The 25,351-nt window shown below is 37.5% G+C and overlaps 3 protein-coding genes across 4 annotated transcripts; 2 read left to right on the top strand and 1 right to left on the bottom strand.

Moving 5' to 3' along the window:
• Positions 1 to 2,962, top strand: LOC110785832 (probably inactive receptor-like protein kinase At2g46850). 2 transcript variants are annotated; one of them, XM_021990352.2, is made up of 4 exons: positions 1 to 1,079; positions 1,572 to 1,655; positions 1,746 to 2,027; positions 2,133 to 2,962. In XM_021990352.2, exons 1-4 carry the CDS (start codon positions 263 to 265, stop codon positions 2,783 to 2,785), a joined length of 1,836 nt encoding a protein of 611 aa, XP_021846044.1. In that variant the 5' UTR covers positions 1 to 262; the 3' UTR covers positions 2,786 to 2,962. The 2 variants fall into 2 exon arrangements, with proteins under 2 accessions (XP_021846044.1, XP_021846038.1); XM_021990346.2 differs by having other exon boundaries at positions 2 to 1,079; positions 1,746 to 2,962.
• Positions 2,963 to 3,526: 564 nt separating this feature from the next.
• LOC110784927 (soluble inorganic pyrophosphatase 1) lies at positions 3,527 to 5,812 on the top strand. The gene is made up of 9 exons (XM_021989368.2): positions 3,527 to 3,724; positions 3,987 to 4,127; positions 4,225 to 4,253; positions 4,462 to 4,527; positions 4,635 to 4,742; positions 4,898 to 4,963; positions 5,041 to 5,161; positions 5,264 to 5,345; positions 5,436 to 5,812. Exons 2-9 carry the CDS (start codon positions 3,989 to 3,991, stop codon positions 5,476 to 5,478), a joined length of 654 nt encoding a protein of 217 aa, XP_021845060.1. The 5' UTR covers positions 3,527 to 3,724; positions 3,987 to 3,988; the 3' UTR covers positions 5,479 to 5,812.
• A 626-nt stretch (positions 5,813 to 6,438) lies between these two features.
• On the bottom strand, positions 6,439 to 19,166 carry LOC110785848 (endoribonuclease Dicer homolog 1). The gene is made up of 20 exons (XM_021990364.2): positions 17,531 to 19,166; positions 17,331 to 17,444; positions 15,585 to 15,795; positions 15,043 to 15,437; positions 14,718 to 14,949; positions 13,735 to 13,907; positions 13,520 to 13,642; positions 12,678 to 12,838; positions 12,341 to 12,574; positions 12,084 to 12,234; positions 11,773 to 11,955; positions 11,168 to 11,329; positions 10,988 to 11,083; positions 9,925 to 10,550; positions 9,666 to 9,766; positions 9,389 to 9,588; positions 7,926 to 8,849; positions 7,622 to 7,786; positions 7,153 to 7,526; positions 6,439 to 7,064 (listed from the first exon to the last, which is right to left on the bottom strand). The coding sequence occupies exons 1-20, from the start codon at positions 18,656 to 18,658 to the stop codon at positions 6,887 to 6,889; spliced, it is 5,931 nt and encodes a 1,976-aa protein (XP_021846056.1). The 5' UTR covers positions 18,659 to 19,166; the 3' UTR covers positions 6,439 to 6,886.
• Positions 19,167 to 25,351: the final 6,185 nt, after the last annotated feature.

Raw genomic sequence — 25,351 nt, forward strand, 5'->3', positions numbered from 1 at the left:
TTAAGGCACGAACCCAGATAGTAAGTGTAGGCCAAACCTGAGACAAACCGTCTTCCCTTCCCTAATTTCAAAGGATTCAATTCTCTCTCCTCTCCAAAACATCAATCTCCATGGCCTCTTTCTCTTCAACACCCTCTTGTTTTTCACTACAATACCTGGGTTTTCACCCACAACTTTGCAACTTCACAAATTACTCAAAAACTCTCTTCTTTCCCCCCTTCATTTTCTTCTTCCTTTCTGGAAGTTGGTTGCAAAGTAAGAGATGCCCTCTCTAATTTATGCTCTTATATTCACTTCCTTTCTCACTTTCACACAACTGGGTGCAATACCCATCTCCCAATCCCTCAAGAAATCACAATTAAATCATAAAGTTAGCATCTTTAATCATCAAAGTTGCAATGAAACTTGTGGTAGATTTCAAGTAACTTTCCCATTTTACATAAACAATGGTTCATGTGGGTGGTCTAATCCCCCATTATCGGATTCATTCCAACTAACTTGCCTTAACTCAACTTCCCTTTTCCTTAACATTGAATCCCAAAATTACAGGGTATTGGAATTCTTTTCTGATGGGGTTTTGGTTGATTTTCCAGGGTTTTCCAACACTTGCCGCCCTTATAATGACTTAAGCTCGTTTGGTTTTGGGGGGAATGATGTTTTTGGGGTATCAAATGACAATGTAATTGGGTTGTATGATTGTGAGGATTCATCCTTGTGTAAAGCTAATTGTGAGTCTAATGATTTACCTGGTTGTGATAGGAATGGGAATGGGAATGGGAGTGGGCCAGTTTGTTGCTATCCATTAACTGATCATAGTGTGTGGCATATAGGAGATGATTTTGATGTGTTTGCTAAGTTTGAGTGCAGGGGATTTTCGTCTTGGGTGGTCCCAAGAGGGATGAGTTCAGGGAAAAGAGGGGTGAAATTAGAATGGGCTATTCCTATGAACTCATCTAAAGAAGTTTGTGATGTTAATGCATATAGAGTGAATGCAACTACTTTAAAGCATGGAATAAGATGCATTTGTGATGATGGGTTTGTTGGTGATGGTTATGTCAATGGAACTGCTTGCTTGAAATGTGAGTTGTTTTGCTTACATGATTGTTCATTGTATTACTATTGCCTTTTTCTTTCTAGTATTTCCTGTTTATTACTTTGTATTCTTTGAATCCCTGTCAATTTGGCAGGGTACTGGTTTCTCCTTTTGATATTACTTTAGAAACATATACTTGTGGTAGTTTTTTTTGGTTAGATGTGCTTAAAGATGGAAAAACATGCCTATATTTGATGGAATTCTGAAATTTGTGATAATGATCAAGGGGAAGGTTTAAGCATTGAATATTTGAATGATTGAGGACTTGAGGTTGGATTAGAAATGCAGGAATTTGGTGTTTACAGCCTGAAATGAATTTCTGTAAGGAAATTTTGGTGTAAATTACATGGTTTTTTTTTTTCTTTTTTTTTTTTTTCTGTGTTTCATCATTCTCTGAATCATTCTTGGCCTTTGAGGATCTGTTCTTCCAAGGGAATGTGTAATTTTCTTTTTCCGAAATTGAATTTGGTTTTCGCAGCATGCTTCAAGGATGGAAAGGAAGAATTTGGCAAAGACTGTGAACCAAAGAGGCACAACAAAAGAAAGATGATAATACTAGCTGGTACTCTGACTTCCATCATTTATTAATCATTTGCTCCTCTTCCAAAAGAATTTGATATAAACAAAAACATTTTTATTTAATAATCTGCAGGAGTTCTGACATCAGCTTTTGCTGCTGCCTCTTTGCTGATCCTTCTGTGTCTGATAAAAAGGTCAGTGAAATCTACCGCGTTTGGGTCTCCCAACAAGCCCCAATTTCGCAGCACATTATCATTCCGAAAATCTTGTAACACGCGGCTTTTCACCTTAAATGAACTAGACGAAGCCACGGGTGGATTCAACGAGGGCCAGAAAGTGATGGACAGTTGTGGTGGAAGTGTCTTCACCGGCAAACTTAAAGATGGTTCTCACATTGCAGTCCAAAGAGTCATATGTGAGAATGAGAAAGACCTAATGCACGTATTAACTCGTGTTGAGCTCTTATCCACTATTATGCACCGGAATTTGGCTCATATATTTGGTTGCTGTATTGACTCAGGTTACACTCCTATGGTGGTGTACGAATTCCCTGAAAATGGAACCCTCGAAGACCATTTGCATTTGCACAAAGGACAACCAGAAAAGATTGGTCTTGATTGGTACAAGAGGTTAAGCATTGCTGCTCAAACAGCTAGTTTACTTGCTTTTTTACAGCATGAAGTTTCACCTCCTGTTTCCCATCATAATCTCAAGACTAGTAGCATTTTCCTAGACCAAGATTTTAACATCAAAGTAGCTTGTTTCGGGTTATTCAGTAGTTTAGAGTTGTATAATAGTGATGTTTATGAATTAGGTGTGTTTCTTTTAGAGGTAGTTTCAGGCTCAAAACACCCAGATATGGCTACAGTTGCTTTGCACAAGACTAGGGATGGTAAGATAGAAGAGATAGTTGACCCTCTTCTTTACTACCACGAACAGCCTCCTTTTCGGAGGGATCAGATTGATAGAGTTGCTGATATTGCCACAAGGTGTTTGCTCTTTGGAGGGGATGGAAAACTTAGGATGGTGGACGTTGCACGAGAACTTGTGCATATCACGAGGGATAGTATCGATGGTGGTAGTCGAAGAGGGCCAGCGTTGGAGGAGACCTTTTCGAACTCTAGTCTTCTTCAGATGATTTCCATATCTCCAGATTCCATTTATGTCCCTTAAACATAAGATGTTTCCAGAACCTACATATGATTTGTTTATCAAACTCTGTGCTTATGATTGTTTCTAACTTTTGTTTTGATCTTGTAATTGAACCTACATTATATGTATATGGCTATATTTCATTTAGCAATGACAATGATGTTCATGTTTATACACATTCTCTGATCTTCTGAGTTCTGATCTTCAGACTTTCAGTTTATCAAAGCTTAATATGTATACTTGGCACATTGACCGTGTCCGACCATGTTTTATAAGAGTTTGCCTTAATTAAGATTAAGATGTGAAGAATAATTAAGGAAAGAGGGATTTTGAGTTTTTACTCCTTATTTTGGATCGTTGAGTTAAAGTTCAACTACCTTCCTATAATGAGGCACTATCCTTTGGTGAAAGATCATGAACCACAAGTGAATAAGGTTGGAATGTTTGTATTTGGCAGAGATTTGCCCAACCAAATACTAAATAATTACTCCTAGGAATTCTTATACCAATTGTCAAATCAAATGCCACATCACCTACTTCCTACACAACTGACATACTAATGAGCATGGTTTGACAGTTAAGTAAGTATCAGACGATCTGGTAGGAGATTACCTATGTTTTTTTTTTAAAAAAAAACAAATAAATAAAAAATTCTAACGCAGTTGATGGGTGGAAGTGGAAACCCACAAAGCCACTACCATACGACTAAAAGTTGCAATAATCCACAAAATTAGCAATGCCAAGCTGCCAAAGGCTTAATTTGGCAAAGACATGTTTAAGAAGAATCAGAGGTGCCACCTTAATTCTGCACCCTATAATTTCTTTAACCATAAGCTAATCACCATTCCTTCCTTCCTTCTCTCTCTCTCTAATTATATATATAATCTCTCTTCTAACATCATTTTATATCCTCCTCCTCCTCAATTACATTTTCTCCATTACATTTTCCTAAGTTTGAAGGTACTCATTATTACTTTTCTTTTAGACTATTTCATGTTTGTATTGCTAGACATGGCACTAGGCCTTGCCGCGGCCTCTATAGCATGACACCGATGGTGTTGTGCAAGCCATCTCGCGGCAAGGCTCATGGCACGATCCATGTGCCGCCATTTTACATGTTTTCCTTATTGTATTAAAAAGACAACTCATAAGAAACACATTTATCATGTGTACAAATGAGAAGATAACTTGGCCTAACAGTATGTTATATTTTGCCTATCAGAGATGAATTTTGAAGCAGTAGATGAAAATGAAGAGATGGTGATCCCATCACCACGTCGACCTGCCAAATTGAATGAGCGAATCCTTTCCTCCTTATCCAGGAGATCAGTTGCTGCACATCCATGGCATGATCTTGACATTGGTATTATATCTGCAATTACTCCTATGTAATTTGTCTGGTAACATTGTAACAAGAGTTTAGTAAAAACTAATTAGCTTCTGTAAATTTCTGGTTGCAGGTCCTGAAGCACCAAAAATTGCCAATTGTGTAAGTTTATACCAAAAATTTAATTCAATGTGTCACTCTGATTAAATAATGGATGTGAGATCTGAAAAGGGGTTGAAAAATATTATACTTCTCTTATTTACCAAAAAAAAAAAAAAAAAAACAGTTTCGGACCTTAAATCAGCATTCAGAGTTACGAAATGATCTGACATTAATGTTACAAGATCTTGATTTGGTTTATGTTATACAGGTTATTGAGATCTCAAAAGGAAGCAAGGTCAAATATGAACTTGACAAGAAAACAGGATTAATTAAGGTAATAGATTTATTCTGAGCTATAATGTTATGCAGACTTTTCGGTTTTCTCTATTACTTTTTCCACTATGTTATGAACATTTGAATGTTTATGAAATAATTTCACAGGTTGATCGTATTCTGTATTCATCAGTGGTGTATCCTCACAACTATGGTTTTATCCCTCGCACATTATGTGATGACAATGATCCTATCGATGTCTTGGTCCTCATGCAGGTAATTCGATTTGCTAAAAATGTGATTCAGATTTACGTCCATGTTACTAAGCTGTTTAAGCACACATCAGAAGAATCATGTCTACTGAAAAATGTAGAAATATCAGAATTTTTTTTCATAATGGTCCTGATTTGATGGATTTTGATGATGAACAGGAACCAGTCCTTCCTGGTTGTTTTCTGAGAATAAAGGCAATTGGGTTGATGCCCATGATTGATCAGGTACTAAACTCAGAATTCCTCAGATACTTCCGGATTTGAATTTTTCTGTAACATAACATAACCTAAAATGGATGCAGGGTGAGGCAGATGACAAAATCATAGCAGTTTGTGCTGATGATCCAGAGTACAAGTTTTACTCAGACATCAAGGAACTTCCTCCACACAGACTTGCAGAAATTCGTCGTTTCTTTGAAGACTGTATCCTTAAATGTCACCATTTTCAAAATAATTATACTTCGTATTAGATTTCTAACTTTTCCAAGGTTTCATTTGGTGTATCTCCTTAACTTTTAAACAAAGACAAGAAGAATGAGAACAAAGAAGTTGCTGTTAATGACTTTCTGCCAAAGGAGGCCGCCTTTGAGGCTATCCAGCACTCAATGTAAGCAGCACTTAACATAATTCTACATCAATCTCTTTTAATCTTTTTCCTTTTTAACGATATTTGTTCTCTGTCTGTAATTGTATGCAGGGATCTGTATGGTGAATACATAATGCATACTCTGAAGCGGTAAATCATATGTGCAACCATGTTCTTGAGCATCGTCAAAAGATTATGAGTTTTTTTCTACAATGTTCAAGAAAGTTTATTGATATTGGGGTTAAAAGTTAGAGGAAGTAGCTGATAATTCCTCTCACCCACTAAAATTACTACAGTATAAGCATGGCAACATACTCCTCTGATCAGATCAGAGTTCAAAGAGTTATTTTCAACACCACAACCCCTTTATATTTGGGGATTACGGCGTAATATTATTTATTTTTTCTCTTGAGGGAATTATCAACTTTGTTAGCCAAAATTTGGTTATGTTTTTTTTATTAATGATATTTATATTTTTTAAAGTTCAATTTTGCAAATTTTAATTAGATGCCTTACTGAGTACTGGCTACTGTGAAGGCCCTAAGTGGCTAAGCACAACCTACCTGTAGGCTGAACCCCCGACCCTAACGAGAATCGAACTCCTTATACTCGGCCACCGGTGAATGGATGCAACAACCCCTTCTCCATATCCCAATTCACATCAATGTTATGTTTATGTCTACCCAAAACACTGAAATCAATTAGTTAAGTCTAAAATTCAATTAGTTAAGCATTGAACCAATTAGTTAAGCAATGAAGCTGATTAGTTAAGCAATGAGATTAATTTGTTAAGATTTTATGAGTTTTAGTTAATAATAAGTTTGTTGAAAAATAATAGCTATTCGACTAATAAATTTAACTATTTGCCTTTATACCTTAACTTTTTGTTATTCAATTAGTTATGATTTTATTATTTTTAGTTATGTTTTACACTAGTTTAGTTAGAATCAAAAAAATGATTTAACCGTTACGTGATCTTACACAAAATTTTTTGAACAATATCTCTTTGGAATTAAATAGAGATCAACGTAAACACAATTGTGTAAGCATTTCTGATGAAGATAGTTAGGATATGCAAAAACAAATGGAGATTCAATCATCGCTCGGGCATCCATAAAACAACACCATAAACTGTCATTGATTTAATATTACAAATAAAACAAGATTACTTTATTATTATTATTAAGTTCAATAAAATAAAAATGGAAAATTCCATTTGCAGGAAAAAAAACCCTCATACAGAGATACTACTATATTAGTCATTCTCGTACATCTATCCACTGGATAATTTACTCACATTCTACTGTTAGGTGATCAACATGATCTCTACCATGAAATACCTAAAGTGTTTCCTCTTCTTTCTTTATTCCTAATATACCCCCCAAAAAAAATACAAAACTGCAAATGAAACCAACAGTATTTCACTTTGACATTAGGTTACAGAACTAAAATTAGTATTACAACAGAAGGTAATTAATAATCTCAAACAGCCATGCTTCAGTGCAAGTGCAATTACAATACAGAGAATAAAGAAAACTCAACTCTGGGATCACAGTCGAAAATCATGAATACCATTTGTTGAGAAGCTCCAAGAGAAGTGCAGCAGCCGAGTCTTTGGCCTTCTTAACACTAGGCATAGGCTCTCCAACGCATTCACCTGTCCAACCTTTATCCGTGGTATTCACCCGCACTGCAAATGTAAACCTCTTCGCATGTGCTGGACCACCTTCATTCACACACCTATATACGCCAATATATGTAAACGTTATCAATTTCTTTCTTTGGAACTTATTTTTGGAGGGGGGAGGGGACTAAAAATTACTCGTACCTGTAAAGTGGCATGGGCCAATTTCTACGTAAGCAAATGTCATTTAATGTCTGCCTTGTGAATGTTTGTCCAACGTTCTTTTTCTTTTTCTCATTTTCCTCCGCTTTATCCAGAGCTTCTGCGTTTTCTTTTTCCTTGAGAACTACTAGAGCGTTGCGTGCAGCCAGTTTTTGTGCCATCTTTTTCTGCGCATTATGCGCCACTCCAATCTGTACTCCATCCACATAAACTTCAACAGTCGCTAAATTCCCATCTCGACTGGCCTTATATTCCAGACCTTCAGCGTGCTGCTGACATCGTTCTTGCAACTCTCTCACCGGATGCATTGGGAGTGTCTCTGGAGTAACCATTGGTTGCAATAAAGGCTCAAATACCTGAGCCACCAAACCAAAATTGAATTTCAAAACTTCAAGCCTATTTAGCTTGTGATGATGAAAATGTCAAAATGTTGGTGAATTAGGAGACTTACTCTCCACACAACTGCAGTGTCATGACTGCTATCTAGGAAAATAGCCCCGGCAATGGATTCAACTATATCACCAAGAACCTTTGGGGCCTTGCAATCCCCTAAGCCAAATGAATTAAATCCAGGTTTTGACAACTCAACTCCAACTTCCTTCACAAAATCCCGTATCTACAACAGAAGTTCAAATAGAATAATGGTGAGGATTGAGAAAAGATCAACAAGCGGTACAGAAGATAGTATCTAGATCTGCAAGGAAATAGAAAAGATTAAATTGCTGCAAGCATGAATTAGAAAATAAAATAAAAACCTGCTTCTCCAAGGCAGTGGACCCATGTCGTAAATGCATATGAAGCTCGTGTTTAACCGCAACTCGGGCGAAATTTTCATTGTTAACTGCTGCAGCACGCAAATCTGTCAGACGGCCAGGGGGCAAATCTGTATATTTGAAGAACAAGTGCCTGGTTATAAGATGATCCAAGACTGCATCACCCACAAACTCTAGTCGCTGGTAACAGGAAACTCCAGAAGACGGACGTGACGCATGAGTAATTGCTTCAATCAAGAACGTCCGGTCTCGAAATTGAATCTTTAGAGCACCTTCTAACGCATCGAAATTCACACTTCTAAGAACACCTTCTGGAACTACACTTGGTCTCTTTGGACACACGATTTCATCAGGATTAAACTCTATATCTATTCCAATCCATTTCATGAAGTGGTTAGCAGCTATCTTTCCGCCTTCAACATAATGAACTCCAATGAGTGCTTCAACAACATCTGCCAATGTCTTGCTAGAAAGGACTCTGTAAGAACTTGAATCACTTTCAACTTCACCATCTTCCATTTCATCATCATCATCATCATAGTTATTATTGACATCTTTTTCAAGACCAGTCTTTGCATTACCCTTTTCCTGACCAAATAAAGATGATTCCCCTTCTTTGATGTCCTCGTCAAAGACTGGAAGAACACCAGGAGCAGCCCACCTAGAGGGTGCAAAGCGATCTGCTTGGATATATGACTGAAGCCCCTTTTCAAGTGCATGGTGGTATAATATCATATTGCTTACCATTTGCTGTCTCATTCGCGTGAGCTGACCCTCGTGTTTTTGGGGATATTTGAGAAATAGAAATCTACTAACAACCCATTTCAAATAAGCGTCTCCAAGGAGCTCGGCTCTTTCATAACAAAATGTCTCTTGACAAGAGGCTGCAGTTAAAGCTTCCAGAATCTGTGAATTGCCAAACTGGTTAAATGAATGTATAAATACTAGATTAGATCCCGTGCACGCACGGATATCTAAAATTATTATTTGATCATTTTTTGTATAAAATGTTTAACTGATATAGTTCTCCTTATAAAGCATAATAAATAAATCAGTTACATACTCATTTCATTTGCAATTTTCTTCCTACTACGTATTACATATTTTATATGCTTAATATGCTAATTTGACCAAAATATTAAGTAAATAAATTTTCCATTTGATATACCTGTTTGACTAAAATAAGCAACTCATTATTATGCGGCATCTATTAGTTGTCATATCCTATATTCCAATATTTTTTTTCCATACGTAAACATTTTATAAAAAAGGATAGAAATAAAGTAGATATATCTTTAGAAAACTATTTTTGGCGGGAAAATTTTGCACCATGAAGTGACACGTGTCGCTCCCAGCGTCTGTTTAGTATAATGTAATAGATAATCACTTCAAGGCAACAAAGTTATTGACAAAAAAGGACAAAGGAATGCTGAAAAGGGGATGACCTTGGAAGCAGGGACAGGGTAGTTAATGATACTTTTAAGTTCAACAGCAAGTAGCATGCTTTCCACACGTCTCATTATAGACGGGAGTCTCTGGGCACCTCGAACTAGCACTCCAGGAAGTGGATGTACAAAACACAATTCAGCAGGTAGATAAACATAGTAAGTTTTGTCAAGGGTCTCCTCAGATTCACCCACATGTTCTGCACCAACGAAACCAGTTAGCCCTGGTAGAAGATATGAACAGGGAAAAGGGTTTTTTTTCGGAGAGCCAACATACCTTCTGAATGTTCAAATCTAGGGGAAAGGAGATTCTTGCAATATGAAACACCACGACCTCTAAGTAAAGGTTGTTTCTTATAGATCAATTCGACTCCATACCTATTGACATAAGATGAAAAAAAAAGAACACACTTAATAACACTGGAATACAGGAAGGCCAATTAATATAGAGCATGTGATCAAGTGTGGAGCAAGAAAAGACATGATTAGAGAAAGGAGAAGGGGGAGGGGTTGAAGACGTTAGTATGGGACCATACTTCTGTTTATAGTAGTCTGCATATGAACTATACTCCAAAGGACCAAGATACCCTTCTTTCCTGGGAAATGAGTTGTCTGCAGTCATATCATAACGCACCGAATCAACGAAAAACCTCTTTCCAGAGTGAGCAGCTGTCACAATTTTACCCACCAAGTCTTCTGCGCTAATGCAGGTATCAGCCAACATCAACTTTCCTTTCGGCAGTTCTAGATTGTCCTGCAAACTGTAATCCCGATCAGGAACCAATCCAGAAGCCTTGACCACATCATACTGTGCAACTGCTCCTCTGATACCATAAGTAGGATGAGATTTCTGCCCAAATGCCATGCCATAACGCAGCTTCCCAAACCCATACTCTCTCCTATCCCCACCCAGACTCCGCTCATTTGTTCCCAAGTAAACATCTGGTCGAGCCCTTTGCAAGGGATTGTTCCACGTATCTGTCCTAGTTATAGTCTCAATGAGATCCCAGTCTATTTCTTTTAAAGGATCTAAAGATTTATCGCCAACCATAGGGACAAAAAGATAAGCCTTTGCAGAATCCCACGGAGTTGTAGAAGGTTCTACATCCACGTCCAGTATGATGCTCATCATTCTCACGTGGAAACTCTTCAGGGATGCTAGCTGCACATTAGCAGATATTAAAGTTATTCTCAACTACCAGTACCTTAATCGGCCCGTTTGGTAGCCAGTAATGAATGGTGGGAAAGGGAATAAATCTAAGTGTTATTTGACAAGAAAATAACATCATGATATCCATCGTAATGAAATTTTGTCTCAAACTTGGTGTTTTTCTTTATAAATTTGCATTCTCACCCAATACCACTCCCCAAATGGTAATGGATGGTAATGGAAATTTATAAAGAAAAAGAGATTATTTTGAGTGAACTAGCATTACTATGGGAATGGATATTGATTTTCTTACAAATTGACCTACGAATTCATTCCCATTGACACCATTTATGGCCGGCTACCAAACGGGCCATAAAACTCTGGCCATAAGTTTAAATTACACGAAGGCTAAAAGGTTGAGTTATAGATCTAAAACAAGTGAAGCACACCTGGCTTTCTGTGACATCTACAGAGCCCCGAAAGACAAGAGAGGCCTTAATCTTCATGGTTCGAGCGATAAAGAGATCCATCGACATCGATAACACCTGTTATCCAAGAAAACGTTAATGAATGCAACAACTGAAACTACAATCAATGCAGCAGCCAAAAAGAAAGTCTCGAGGAGATACCTCTGCATCCAGCTCACTGCCAAAAAGTACTGAAAATTCTGAAACTTGGGTCAAGAATGGATCCTTCGAGGATCCTACATGTTCCCATTTCACAACATACATATAGAGATGAAATATTTTGGAGTTATCACAACCATCTCTGCCAGACAAGATCCATTCCCCCTGAACAGCCAGAAACAAGAGCTAAGGATATAGCCATAAAAGTGAAAATGATGAAATGCAGCAGGTAAAACCTTTAAAAATAACCAAAGGGGCATGATAGTAAGCAGCAAAGAAAAACCTGAAGCTAAACCACAGAAATCTCAAAAGTCAAAACCCTACAATGGCATCATGCTCACAACCTTAGGACTTAAAACTAGATTATACGAATTATTTTCTTCCACTTCAGTTTCTCAAATTATAACTTTCAGGGGTACTTTTATCGTCTACATCAAAGCATACAACCAATTATTTACATGATAGCATATTGAGCAATATCTGAAGGAATAACATTATGGTGCCTTCTTAGGAGAACAACACAAGGCTAAACGGAACATTTAAAATTGCATGATGGGATATTCCGAGACAAAATGCAACCATATATGAGCTTGGCTAAAAATACTAACCCGAAGTATCGAAGCTATGCCTTCAGGATAGAATTCTCGATGTCTTGCAGTTCCTGGAAGTGGTTCTCCTTCATCATTTGGCTCAATCTTTTCTCCATCTTCCCCACTTCCCTTGTCAGGCAAGAGCATGTCGGTAAATGCCCCCATCTCGTGAAGCTTCTTGCAAGCAGCAAGGCAAACAGCCTGGATTTGAAGTCGTCCGTAGAAAAATTAATAATTAAAGGCATTCAACACAAGGACAAAATAATCTCGCCAAAATGAGGCAATAAAAATGCTGATATTTAAAAAGTGAACCTCAAGATTGAACAAACCTGCTGTGCAAGACGCATTGAACTGCATAACGGGCCCTCAAGGTTTTCGAAAGGAGCGTTACAAGGGAGATGAAGCCTACAAGAATATTCTGTAGATCCACCTGGCTTCTCATGCCGCTCCATGATGAATTCTGGATGAAGTATTGAATACCTGAATCATATCAATATATTACAATTTTGGCGTTTAAATGTCTAGAAATATTCTTAATAAACGCAGATCAATAACAACAGATGTCAAAGATGAAAAAAAATTGCACCTATCACTGGGTAGCTGCGAACAGTAAAAATGGATGAGGCCTACAGCAGAATTCAAGCTCACAGTAGCACCAGTAGAAGCTACCTGGTACACTGAACCCGGGACATTATCTGCTGATACTAATCCTGCAGTACCCTTGAGATGACTTATGTCAGTCCTCTCAATTGCTTCTTTACGCAAAGTTTCTTCACTGTTTCTAGCATTCCTTAGAAATGTTTCATGTGACATATTCCCCCTAACATAAATACAGCCGAGTTAAGTATATCCTCTCCTTTGCACCTTTCTTAAACATATGTACTAATCAAAAGGAGCATTAAGGATTTAGAGGGTACAAGTACCTTTCAACCATCAAGATATAATCTGATCCTGGCTTTCTTGCACGTCCCCTAGATTGGATGTATGCCAAAACAGTTTTTGCAAGGTCAAAGCGAATCACCACATTACATTGTCGAATATCAAGACCTTCCTCAGCAACACTAGTGGCAACTAGCAAAGTCACCTGAAAACAATTCAAGGGGAAAATCAAGGTGAATTTACAAACACTGAAGGTGTGAAAAAAATTATATGGCATAAGAAGTCCACCAAGTATTGACATTCATTCCAATATAACTTCAATGGCAGAAAGAACCATTGTGAATCATGATAATCATCCAAGTCTTATAACAAGCGCAGCTAGAAACTGATTCTGTTTCATAGTATCAAAAGCTTCAACTATGATTCTGAATAGGGTTAATGTGTAAGTTATGCTAATAGAATATTTAGTTCAACCTTAAGACGCCTAACATTTCATTGATAAAGCATATTTTAAAAATATTTACAATGACAAGTCATCAGGGGAGAAATACTTTAAAACATATTTACAATGACATGAGACTTTAAGCAGAAACCAAGTGAAAATTCTTCAGATCATCTAATATCAATAGAACATAACCATGGAAAAGATGACCTATAACATAAATCTGAAATTCCATTTGAGATACAAATAATACGGAGCAGCACTTCCCACAGTCATTGAAGTTTTTAGGAATGTAAGGCCGCCACTAATCTTCAGGATAATACCCCCTCCCCCCAAACAAACAAACAAAAACAAAAAAAACAAAAACAAGGGAAAGCAGAGAATAGAAAATTGATTGCTATATCAAAATCATATTTTTCAGTTCGAAGCAAGATAGAAACATACACGACCATCCCGGAATCTAGCAATTGTATCCTGCATCTGTGACGTTCGCATTTCCTGATTATTGTTATGTCCAATCAAACTTGCACACTTGATAAAATTTAAAGATGGAAGCTCAGCAAAAACCTGCATAAATAACAATTGACAAGCCATAACACATTATGTACAAGAAGCAGGACCCATCATGACCAAAAAATAATAATTACTGTATACTGAACCTTTGGAAGAACCAATGCAGCCACAACTCTCTCAACAAAGATGATTGCACGGAAATCATCAGTGTGCTGGTACTTCATCAGTACTTTTACCAGTGACTGCACTTTGGGGGTGACTTTCCCATCAGCTACAGCAGCTCCAATGACAACGTCAACATGCTCTCCACCAGAGACAACTAAACGCCCAAAAAAAAAAAATAACCCCAACAATTGAATTAAGTCAGTGACTGACAATGCCAGAGGATGGGACGCCCCACTTACTCTTAAGAACCATACGGTTCTCCATTATCATTGCCCTTATTCCTGATATCAAAGTCGCAACTAATTGCAATGCACATAAATTAAATATAAACACCAGTTAACACTTTATGTCTTCGCACATTGTCAAGGCATGAACATTTGTCAGTATGTCGAAGTCTTCCTTGAAATTATATCAATGTGCAACACAATAATTTCATAGAACACCAAGAAATTAAGGCAAATTTGTCAAAAACTACCTTATAAAATCTTTTTTGCGAAAAACTACCTTATAAGAAAAATGTTGTAATTAACTACCTTATATAAAATTTATATTGTAAGATACTACCTTTTTCCGAATTATGAACATTGAATCGAAATTTCGGGATTGACTTTACCATATACATCTTAAATGCCATTTAACTACCCTTCCCCGTTAGATATCACGTGAGATACACCTAGTAAAGTTAATCCCGGAATCTTGAATCAATGTTATAATCCAACCAAAGGTAGTATCTTACAAATAAAAAATTCATAAGGTACTGTAGTTATTTACAACATTCTTTTTATAAGGTACTTTTTCGCAAAAACTCAATTTTATAAGGTAGTTTTTGACAAATTTGCCAGAAATTAATGATATTAGTCTAATATAATTTTTTTCCAATCCAAAATTTTCAAGGGAAAGGGAAGAAGATAAACAATGGGGAAAACGTTGAGCAGATTACTAGGACACTGACAACAATACTCACCATGACAATCAGGAAGCTCTCCCTCCTCAATCTCATCAACACTGCCATTATCTTGATGGAAGCCATTCACTTCTTCTGTACTGCTGGCATCCTTGTTGAAAGCAGCTCCCTCTGATAACTGACACTGTAAAAGTGCAACCACCTTGCTCAAATAGGATTCTTGAAACTTGACATCAAGCTGGTAATTTGCCCTCTCATCATTTTGTAAGGCTACTAAAAAATTGTGTGCAACCTGCAAGTAGTATAAACAGTCCGTGGGTGATTAATTACATAGAGGACAAAGAATAAAACTCCGATAGCAGGTTACAGATTGCAAAACAGTAACCTTGTAAGCACACCACTGTCCCAGTTCACCAAGTGCGTAGTTAACAGCCCTTAATTTTTGAATCAAATTAGCAGCACCGTCACTCTCAGTTCTTTCAGAGACACCATAGACCTGGCGTAGCTCTTCCTTGGCTCCTGCATCCCTAGCCCCCATAAATTGCCATTTGCTCTTTCTTGTACTTGCTCGTGCAGCTTCTTCAACTGTTACTTCCATTTGTGTGATCTGTTCATGTAGATACAGCAAAGACGCTGCTTTATCATATTCCACAACAATTTCTGATGGCATTGGAACATGTTTCTCCAACTCCTTACGATCTTTTATTGTACAAACTACGGAATCCAACTTAGTCTCTAGGTTACGTATCTTGATAGCACAATCCACTTGGCTGGAAACACCTGTATCGCCAAAAGAAATCAAAGAGAAAAGAGAACACATTAAAGAAGCCCCATCAACAATGGCAAAGTGACTACTGGATTGTAAAGCATAAGGTAGCTAAAACACCCAAACATAGGATAGGGGAAAAATGAATATTAGGTACATACCCTTCAAGTTAACAGGGGAAGCAGTCATCCCAAAAATAGCAGGTCTTTTCTCCTTTGGAGTTGTGTGATAGAATTCAGACATCACTAGTGAATATGGATGTTTCTTGACGGCATGGTGACACTCGTCAAGAATAAGTAGATGTATATATTCCATTTTGATTATGCTATGCCTTAAAATGTTCAACAAAATCTGAGCAGTCATGACCAATACCTGCAAAAAGGAAAGTTTTTAAATGCTAATCACGGTAAAGTGGTAAAACAACCTCTGCCCCCGGTTATTCTAGTTGTAACATTGATTTTCACACTATTGACAACCTCTACTTTGACCACCTTTGTTTATTTGCACGTTAAAAAAACTATTCACGTGGGATCTTGTTAGATTCGTTGCAATATGTATTTTCAGAATATCAACTTCTTTATAATTTTAAGATTTAGATAATTAAAGATATTAATGGTTAAACCGTCAAAGTTTTGCATTGCCAAACATGCGAAGACAATATGGTGCAACTAAAAGAAATAAAAGAAGTATACATCAAGCAGTAGGAATCATAAGCGACATAGGCTCCAACAAACACACTATCTTATAACCTGAATGCCTGAAGTAATTATGATACATGATACGCATACACAATGTTATCCAGCACTAGTGTGTTGCCTGAGCGATGGCTCAGGTTGTTAGTTTGAATAATATATGTATGTTCAACTTTCTTTTCAAAAAAAAAATTTGCGTAAAAGAAAATAATTTTTATGTGACGCAAATGGAAGAAAAAAAAAATTCAAAACCCACAAAATTAAAGTTGCTAAGTTGTTGTTAAGTACATTTATATAGAGTAGTAAAGCACAACAAATACTTGGCTAAGTTGGTAAGACTTATTATTTAATACTTGTTGGTCAAAAGTTCGAATCTTTGTATTAACTCATTTTTTTTGTAATGATACTTGCTAAATATGTTACGTAGCATGGTTCTAGTGCTAAAACAGGGTGACACGTGACATGTGACACATATATTTTGTTATAAACGCTTTTTAATATATTAGTATAGATTGATTTTGATATTCATGATGTGTAAATTACAAGTATAGGCGTGCACCCAAATATGAGACAATCCCCAAACCCTAGAGACAATTCTTGGACAATAAGAGCTAATACGGAATGGAAAAGTAATTGATTCCAAATGCTGTGCAGGGTTTCACATGAAGCTAATGAACCTCACTTTTATCCGGAGCATTGACCGTCAAGTGCCAACATAATGACGATAAAGCCAAGGATAGGACAGGATTCAAACATTTCTCCTTTTCTGTGTGGCAGACAATCCAGTTGTATGGTAAAGGAGAGACATTCAGATATTCGTAGAAACTATTCAGATACCGAAACACGGCTTGTTCAAATCAGTATAATGTTAACTAGAGGATCTTATTGAAAATATTTTCTGCATATCATATCCAGTAAGTCAAATTACAATTATGATTTACTTGGCAATTGCAATTTGACAAAGAGATGGACAAAGATAATAGACAAAACGGATGACAGTAAAACTACCAATAAAACATTCAATGTTGCGGATATGACATACTAAGTCATAAGATATTGTGATGGATCGAATAATAACTCATACACCATGAAAAAAATTATTTCCAAAAACTCCTTTTACCAAATTTAAACAAGAGCTCATCTGTGTGTCGAACAGCAACCTTCTTCTGCACTCAAACTTCTATGATTACGAAATTCCAAGGTTATGAAGCATACCTGCTTAGTTTCAAACTCCCGTTGCCATCGCCGAGTGTCCCAGAAATCTTGACCCATTTCACCACAGTAATGTCCTACACTGTATCCAGTTTGTTCGCGTATAACTTCTGCTTGCTATATATTCACAGGAACACATTAGTTAATCTCCAAACTCATGAAAGAAAAAATTCAACCAAACTTCCAACCATTTACACATTTACCTGATAAACTAGTGGAACCTTTGGCACCAAAAAAACAGCAAGCACTTTCTTGTTCTGCTGTTGCAATCTATTGCAGATACTTTTAATAAGTAAAACAGCAATTAGAGTCTTTCCGGCACCAGTCTCCAGGAAAGCAATAGTATTTTTCTGCTTCGCCTGCTCAAGTACTTCCAACTGATAATGGCGTGCCCGTTCCTCCAAATTCTTCTCCTTATTATTACCCTCCTCATTCTTCCCAACCCTCACGTTGCACTCTTGGTTCTTCCCAAACTCCACCTTGTTTGCGTCTCTATTTCGGGCAGGTTCATATGAACCCACACGATACACAATTTCCTTCATCCCCGGCCCTTCCCTCTCCCAATAACCTTTTCCTTCTCTATCTCTCCTTTCCCTATCCCGACTTTCTCTCCTCCCATTATTATTATACTCCCTTCTCCTACCACCCAAGTCCCTATCCCTATCCCTATCCCTATCCCTCCGTCCAGTTTCGTCAAACTCTCGATACCTTTTCCTTCCATTACTCTCCCCATAACTCTGCACACGACTTGAATATCCTCTCTCGTCTCTAAAACCACTACTTAGACGAGTCCTCTTTCCACCTCTCTCTTCACTATCCCGGTCTCTATCAACGTTACAATCCTCTCTAGCACTCGGCCTTTTCGAATCTCCATTACTCGTTCTAACATCAACAACAACACCCTTATCTCCATCCCCATTATTCATATTCATATTATTATCATTATCATTATCAATGTTCATATTATTACTACCATTATCAACACCATTCAATTTGTTGTCAGATGATCTTTGAACTTCCACATTACAATTCACAACTAAATTCTCAACTTGCATATCTTTAGGAGTAGTAGGAGGAGGAGTAATAATATCCATACCATCATTATTATCAGCAGCAATAGGCAATCCTGCACCATTCTTGATACTATCAAGTATATGATCAATCCCGCCGAAGAAGCTCGGATCAATGCCGGCAACTTCAGGCTGATTACAGCTCCCGAATTCGCCAAAATCGCCGATAAACTCGCACGGAATTATATCATCTTGCTCCTCACAGGCATCTAGCCAGTAATTCGGCCTCGAATCATCCGAAACCTTATTCTCTCCTTCCATATCTCGCTCAATCACACACTTAAATCAACAACACAAGAAGAAATTCAACAGCAAGAATAACATCAACTAATTATAATAAATGGTACAATAATTAAGCTGAAAATTAAGAAAAAGATGTTAGCTTTTTGGGGGGATTTAAGAAAGAGAATGGAGAGCAGAGAGAGCGTTGATAGACCGTACGAAGCACGCACAATGCAGAAAGAAAGAGACAGTGGTAGAGAGAGAAAGAGAAGCACAAAGCAAATGGTGTGATTCGAAGAATCCACGGTCTATCAACGCGATTCTGCTTTAAATTCTCAAAAGGGAAATTGGGAATTCAATCGTGTTAATAAATCATCCATAAAAGGATAGTTTTTTTTCTTTTTTTCTTTTTGAGGGTTTTGGTTTTAGGGGTTCTCTGTTTCTTCCTCCTCCTGTTTTATGCTCTGTGTGAGAGAGAGAGGAGAGAGAAAAAGAGGTGGAGAAGAAGAAAGGCGGTCGTGTGACTTGTGTAGTTGTGTGTGTGTTCTGAGACTTCTCACGGGTTCGCCCATATACGCTACTTCAAGTCTTCAAGTACTTCATTATGAGACAGGATTTGACTTTATGTTTACTTTGGTTCATGTGTTTTTTTATGTTTTATTTTCAATTTTTGTAATAAAAGTGAAAAGGTAACAATATTACATTCATACCCTCATTTTTTTTATATAATTAAAAAAAATGTGGATTATTGAATGTACTCCCTCCGTCCCATAATTATAGTCCCGTTTGACCAAAAACACGAGTTTTAAGAAAAATGGAATGTAGTACTCCCTCCGTTCCAAAATGTTTGTTACGTATTCCTTTTAGGGTGTTTCACAATGTTTGTTACATGGGAGAATCTTTCCTTTTATAAACTTATTATACTATTATTTTTTGTGCCAACTTTTAATTTTAATTGGTCCAATTTTTTCAACTCATTAAATTTCTTTACAATTTCCCAAGTATGTTAAGTTAGCAATCTTTGTGCTTTTCCATTATTGGTTCATTTTGATAAATAAAACAATCTTATTGGTTGTTGTAATTATTAGTGGATTGGGGTTTTACTCAGTTTATTTTTTTAATAAAAAACCAAAAGAATCTTTAGTGTCCAAAAGTCCAAACGTAACAAACATTTTGGAACGGAGGGAGTACATGACAAAGTGGAATAAAGTACAAATGATGATTGAGTTGTATTGAAAAGTAGAATAAAGTAGATATGAAAGAGAATATACTCCCTCCGTCTCTTTTTGTTCTTTACATTTGATATTTTTCACGCGTTTTAACGATTAATTAATGTGTGTTGATATTCCTTTATTTTTTTCATTTAAACAAGGCAAATTACGTTTATTTATAATGTTTTCACTTTTATCAAAATTCTGATATTGAGAATATGAGAAACATTTATTGTCCCAATGGAAAAGTGTGAGAGATTAAATGACTCAATGAATTTAATTGGTTAAAATAATTAGTGGACACAGATTTTGATAGAATATTATGGCATTTATGTGATAATATAAAAGGAAATCTAAAGAACATTTTGAAATACCCAAAAAGGAAAACGTACAAAACAAAAAGAGACGGAGGGAGTAGTATATAGGAAAATGAAATATAGTACATAGGGTGGGGTTTTCAATACAAATTTAATTAATATAGTACATGAGAAAGTGGGGACCTTAGTAGCCAAAATTAGAAAAAAGACTATAAACTTGGGACGTCTAATTTAGAAAGCAAGACTATAATTTTGGGACGGAAGGAGTAGGTTAGGATAGTTTGGTAAAATCAAATGGGTGAAGCTAACAAAAATAGAAATCTTGTAACATAACAAACGCCTCTTGATAGAAACTTTACAACTAAAAAAGAACGAATAGTATATGTATTTCTCAAATAAATGAATGGTAAACAAAGCAGAAGATGTCGCAAATAATATATTCCTTAGCGTCAAACGTGTATATTTAGAAATGACATCCTTATTCAATAACTCTATCTGCAAACCAGCTTGTTATATTTCCTTTTGCGATAGTAGTATGTCAATTCAATATCCCAACCCGTTTCTTAAATCGACTTATGACATAATTAATGAGATGGTAAGTTACAGTAACAATCACCAGCATGAGATTCATTACTTAGTTGTAATATAATAAATACACTAACCCCAATTTCCATTTTATCAACATATTATTATACTCGATCTCTTCGCCATTTCAATATCCTTTACCGTCCCCTTAATTGTGCCATTAAAAGTTGTAGGTCTTTGTTTAAACTAACCAATTCCAATTGGTTTTTAGTTTAACACATCTTGTTCGTAATGGATATTAAAAAATGATACATATATTTCTTTTTTTATAAGGAAAGGTACACGATTCTAAGGTCTCCTGTCTCAGAGAAAAACCAAAGAATCTTAAAAGCCTCTCTGTCTTTAGGAAAGACTAATAGGTTAGAAAAAAAAAATTAATAAGAAGAAAATTAAAACAACTAAAACTAAAGCTTCTCAAGGAAGCCAACGAAACATAGCTTCTTACGAAAGCTAATACAAGGGAGGTGTTAAAGTAACTAGGGAGTTCAACTCAGCCTGTGTCGATCTGATCGACGTCGAATAGAAGATCTTCATAGTGATCTTTATGGTACATAGTGGGAAATTAAAAATGTGACAACTCAGGCAGGTCAATATGCCATTCAAAGTTCAAGAAACCTTAGATTCTTTGGCACTCCCATCATCTGGCTGGAATTGGTATTATTCTTATATATATAAGAATTTTGTAACTTGCCCTCTTCGTCCCCTTTTGATTGTCCCGTAGTTAAAACTCAATAGTTATAAAATAAGCACATAACTTGATAAAGAAAGAGAGAACAAGTGAAAAACTTACAATTTAACGTATGAACAATCTTAAGAGACATCTAAAAAAACATGAGGCAAACAAAGAGACGAAGGTTTATTTTTATTTTTTTTAAATATGGTAAAAGGGATGAGAGGAGAATATTTTTATGCCTTAAGAATAAGATCATCCACATGAGGATAATCCATTTGGGAAGCCTTGTAACTTAAGCTGTCTAGATGATATTTCTAACTTGGTCTTGTTATTGAGCTAGGGGAGAGACTTCTAAGATAGCTTGTATCAATGTCCTTATATTGATGCCTAGAATAAGTAAATTGGAGGCCGGTGGACCTCCCTAAAATTGTTACACTTGTGTTTTTAATCGAAATAAATATGCCTAGAATTTTCGAGTTTTGGATATATGACTTTTTTTCAAAAAATGAAACTTGAATAAAATATAAAAAAAACCATTATAATTGACTAAAGAATGGATTTGAATTGCAAGCCCTAGGATTTCAAGTAGCAGTAGCATTCTAAATGGCAGTCCGTGGGCAAAGAGGAACCAGAAAGCTCAGTCAAAGGCGAAATGATACCGGGAAAAAACATGTAGGATCCAGACGATGATAGTTGGCTGGAGGACTCGTTTGATGTTATTACAAACCAACTTCACTGGAATTTTAAATTTTAAACCGATTTTACTAAGTTGTTAATTGTTCTAATAGCTAAGCAGTGTTGTAATTCACGCAATATGAAAAATTCAATATTTTGAGCTTATATTTTCTAAACTATTTTGACGTTTACTCATCAAATTATTTGAATGTTTCCTCTTTCTCACCAATCCATTAGTATAGTAAGTGAAAAAAAAGAGTTGGATAGATCGTCGAGTTACCAGAGAATCTAACATAATAACAAGTGAAACTCATTACATGTATGGATACTCTAATTACAATACTTGTTCTTATAGTTCAAAAATGGTACTCGGTATTTTAAAAGAATTGAATTGTTGTCAAATATTGTGTAATCTCTTATCATTCTCATTAATAACGCACGTATATATAGTACAACTCAGTTACCTAAACCCTAGGTACACATTAGGTAACTTACCATAGTTAGGACTCTACAGAATATTCACAGAATAATATCTAATATCTTAACATATCTTAACATCCCTCCTCAAGGTGGAGCATGTAGATCTCGAATGCCCATCTTGTTCAAAAAAAACTCAAATTGCGCCTTCCCCAACGCTTTGGTGAAGATATCTGCTAACTGAACCTTCGTCGACACGTACGACGGACTGATGATCCCTTCCTTGATTGCATCTCGAATGAAATGACAATCTGACTCGATGTGTTTTGTCCTTTCATGGAACACCGGATTCTGTGCAATATGCAACGCAGACTGACTGTCGCAATACATCCTCATGCCTTGGTCGTGTGTCACCCCCAAGTCGCGTAGTAGTTGTTTCAACCACTTCAACTCACACGTCAGAGCTGCCATTGATCGATATTCTGCCTCAGCAGACGACCGAGAAACAGTATGCTGTTTCTTGGTCTTCCAAGAAACTGGCGACATACCAAGTGACACAAACCATCCAGTCACCGACCGACGCGTCATTGGACACCCTGCCCAATCCGAGTCGCACCACCCCTCCAACTGCAACGCACTGTCCGACCGAAGTAGTATACCTTGACCCGGACACTTCTTCAAATATCTCACTACTCGCAAAGCTGCTTCCCAATGTGCCTCCTTTGGTGCTTGCATAAATTGAGATAGGACATGTACAGAGTAGGCAACGTCTGGTCGCGTGACAGCCAAATAAACCAGACGTCCGATCAGACGCCTATACTGTTCACCGTCCGACAGGTCTGGCCCGTCTGCCAATGCCAACCTATGATTCTGTTCCATGGGAAAGTCCACAGGCTTTGCTCCCAACAATCCGGCCTCTGAGATGATGTCGAGGGCATATTTTCTCTGACATACATAGAACCCTTGACTACTTCGTGCCACCTCTAACCCAAGGAAGTACTTCAGAGCCCCGAGGTCTTTCATTTTAAAACACTCCTTCAAGTATGCCTTAAAACTCTCAAGCGCAAACTTGTTATTGCCTGCGATAATCATGTCGTCCACATAAATGAGCACACTCAGCTGCAACGTACCTTTAGACAGAGTAAAGAGAGAATAATCGGACAGCGACTGTCGAAATCCATAGTGCGTCAATGCCGTCGACAACTTCTGGAACCAACATCTAGGTGCTTGTTTCAACCCATACAACGACTTTCTCATTCGACACACTTTGTCACAGTGATTCTTCTGGAATCCAAGAGGAATCTTCATATAGATCTCTTCCTCCAAGTCACCGTGCAAGAACGCATTGTGGACGTCCATCTGATGCACGTCCCACTGTTTGACAGCTGCGACAGCTAGGAAAGTTCGAACTGTCGCCATCTTCGCGACGGGAGCAAATGTCTCATTATAATCCAACCCTTCCTCCTGATGATTCCCTAAACATACCAATCGAGCCTTCAGTCTCAACAAATTCCCATCCTCATCACGCTTCTCAGTATACACCCATTTACTCCCCAGTGCTTTCTTCCCTTCTGGTAAATTTTCCAACGTCCATGTCCCCTGTTCCTCCAACGCGTCGATTTCAGCAGCCATTGCCTGACGCCACCCCTCATGCTGCATCGCTTGTTTAAAACTCTTAGGAACTTGCCCTTCTTGCAATGCTGCTATATAATGCCTGTGCTTTGACGAAAAACGCTCATAATTAACAAAATATGTGATAGGATAAGGAGTACCTGAGAGTGATGACGCCGTAGGTGTTTTGTCGGAAGTACTATATTTTTCCCGTATTGTATGTATCACACAGTCTTTCAGCTTTGTCGACGGAAACTTCGCACGCTTCCCCCTTCCTAACTCCGTATCCTCCACACACTGCCTTGTCTCACTCTCGTCACTACCCGTCGTCTCCTCTACACCTGTCTGTGAGGAGACGACGTCTGAATCCACTCGACTAGGAGTTTCATGTTGTTGTTCCTCCCTCACAGGCGACGACACTCCCCTGTCGTCGCCACTGGTCAATGACACCCCCTCATCAGCTCCCGGATGCGACAATACTCCCTCAGTATCACCTGTAGGCGGCGACACCCCAGCAGTATCACCTGCACGCGACGACACGGTCTCAGGACCCGTAGTCCCACTCTCATCCAAACTCCAATGGTCAAGCCCCCCATGACCATCATGCACCAGTGGCAACACATCCGATTCATCTACAAAAGGAAACGTCCCTTCATGAAACTTGACATCCCGTGAGACGAAGAACTCATGTGTCTCTAGATCATAAAGTTGCCATCCCTTCCTGCCAAACGGATAACCCAAAAACACACATCGGCGACTCCGAGACTCAAACTTATCCCCTTTACACCGGAGATTATATGCATAACACAGACACCCAAACACGCGGATAGGCACATACGATGGTGGTTTACCAAACAATATCTCATAAGGTGTTTTATTGTCAAGGATCGGGGTAGGTGTACGGTTTATCAAGTAACAGGCGGCCAAAATACATTCCCCCCAAAATTTTATTGGGAGATTTCCTTGAAAACGTAACGCCCTCCCAACATTCAAAATATGTTGGTGTTTTCTCTCGACTCTCCCATTTTGTTGAGGCGTCCCAACACACGACGACTCAAACAGAATCCCATGTTGACGAAAATAATTTTGTAAGCAATTGAATTCAGTACCATTATCACTGCGTACTACTCGAAGGGATCTATTAAACTGACACTTAATCATGGCAACAAAATTAAGAAATGTCGATGCAACTTCCATTTTATTACTTAGTAAATAAATCCACACACCTCTAGAATAATCGTCA

The sequence above is a fragment of the Spinacia oleracea genome, chromosome 2 (genome assembly GCF_020520425.1).
Source record: "Spinacia oleracea cultivar Varoflay chromosome 2, BTI_SOV_V1, whole genome shotgun sequence".
Taxonomy (NCBI): Eukaryota; Viridiplantae; Streptophyta; class Magnoliopsida; order Caryophyllales; family Amaranthaceae; genus Spinacia; species Spinacia oleracea.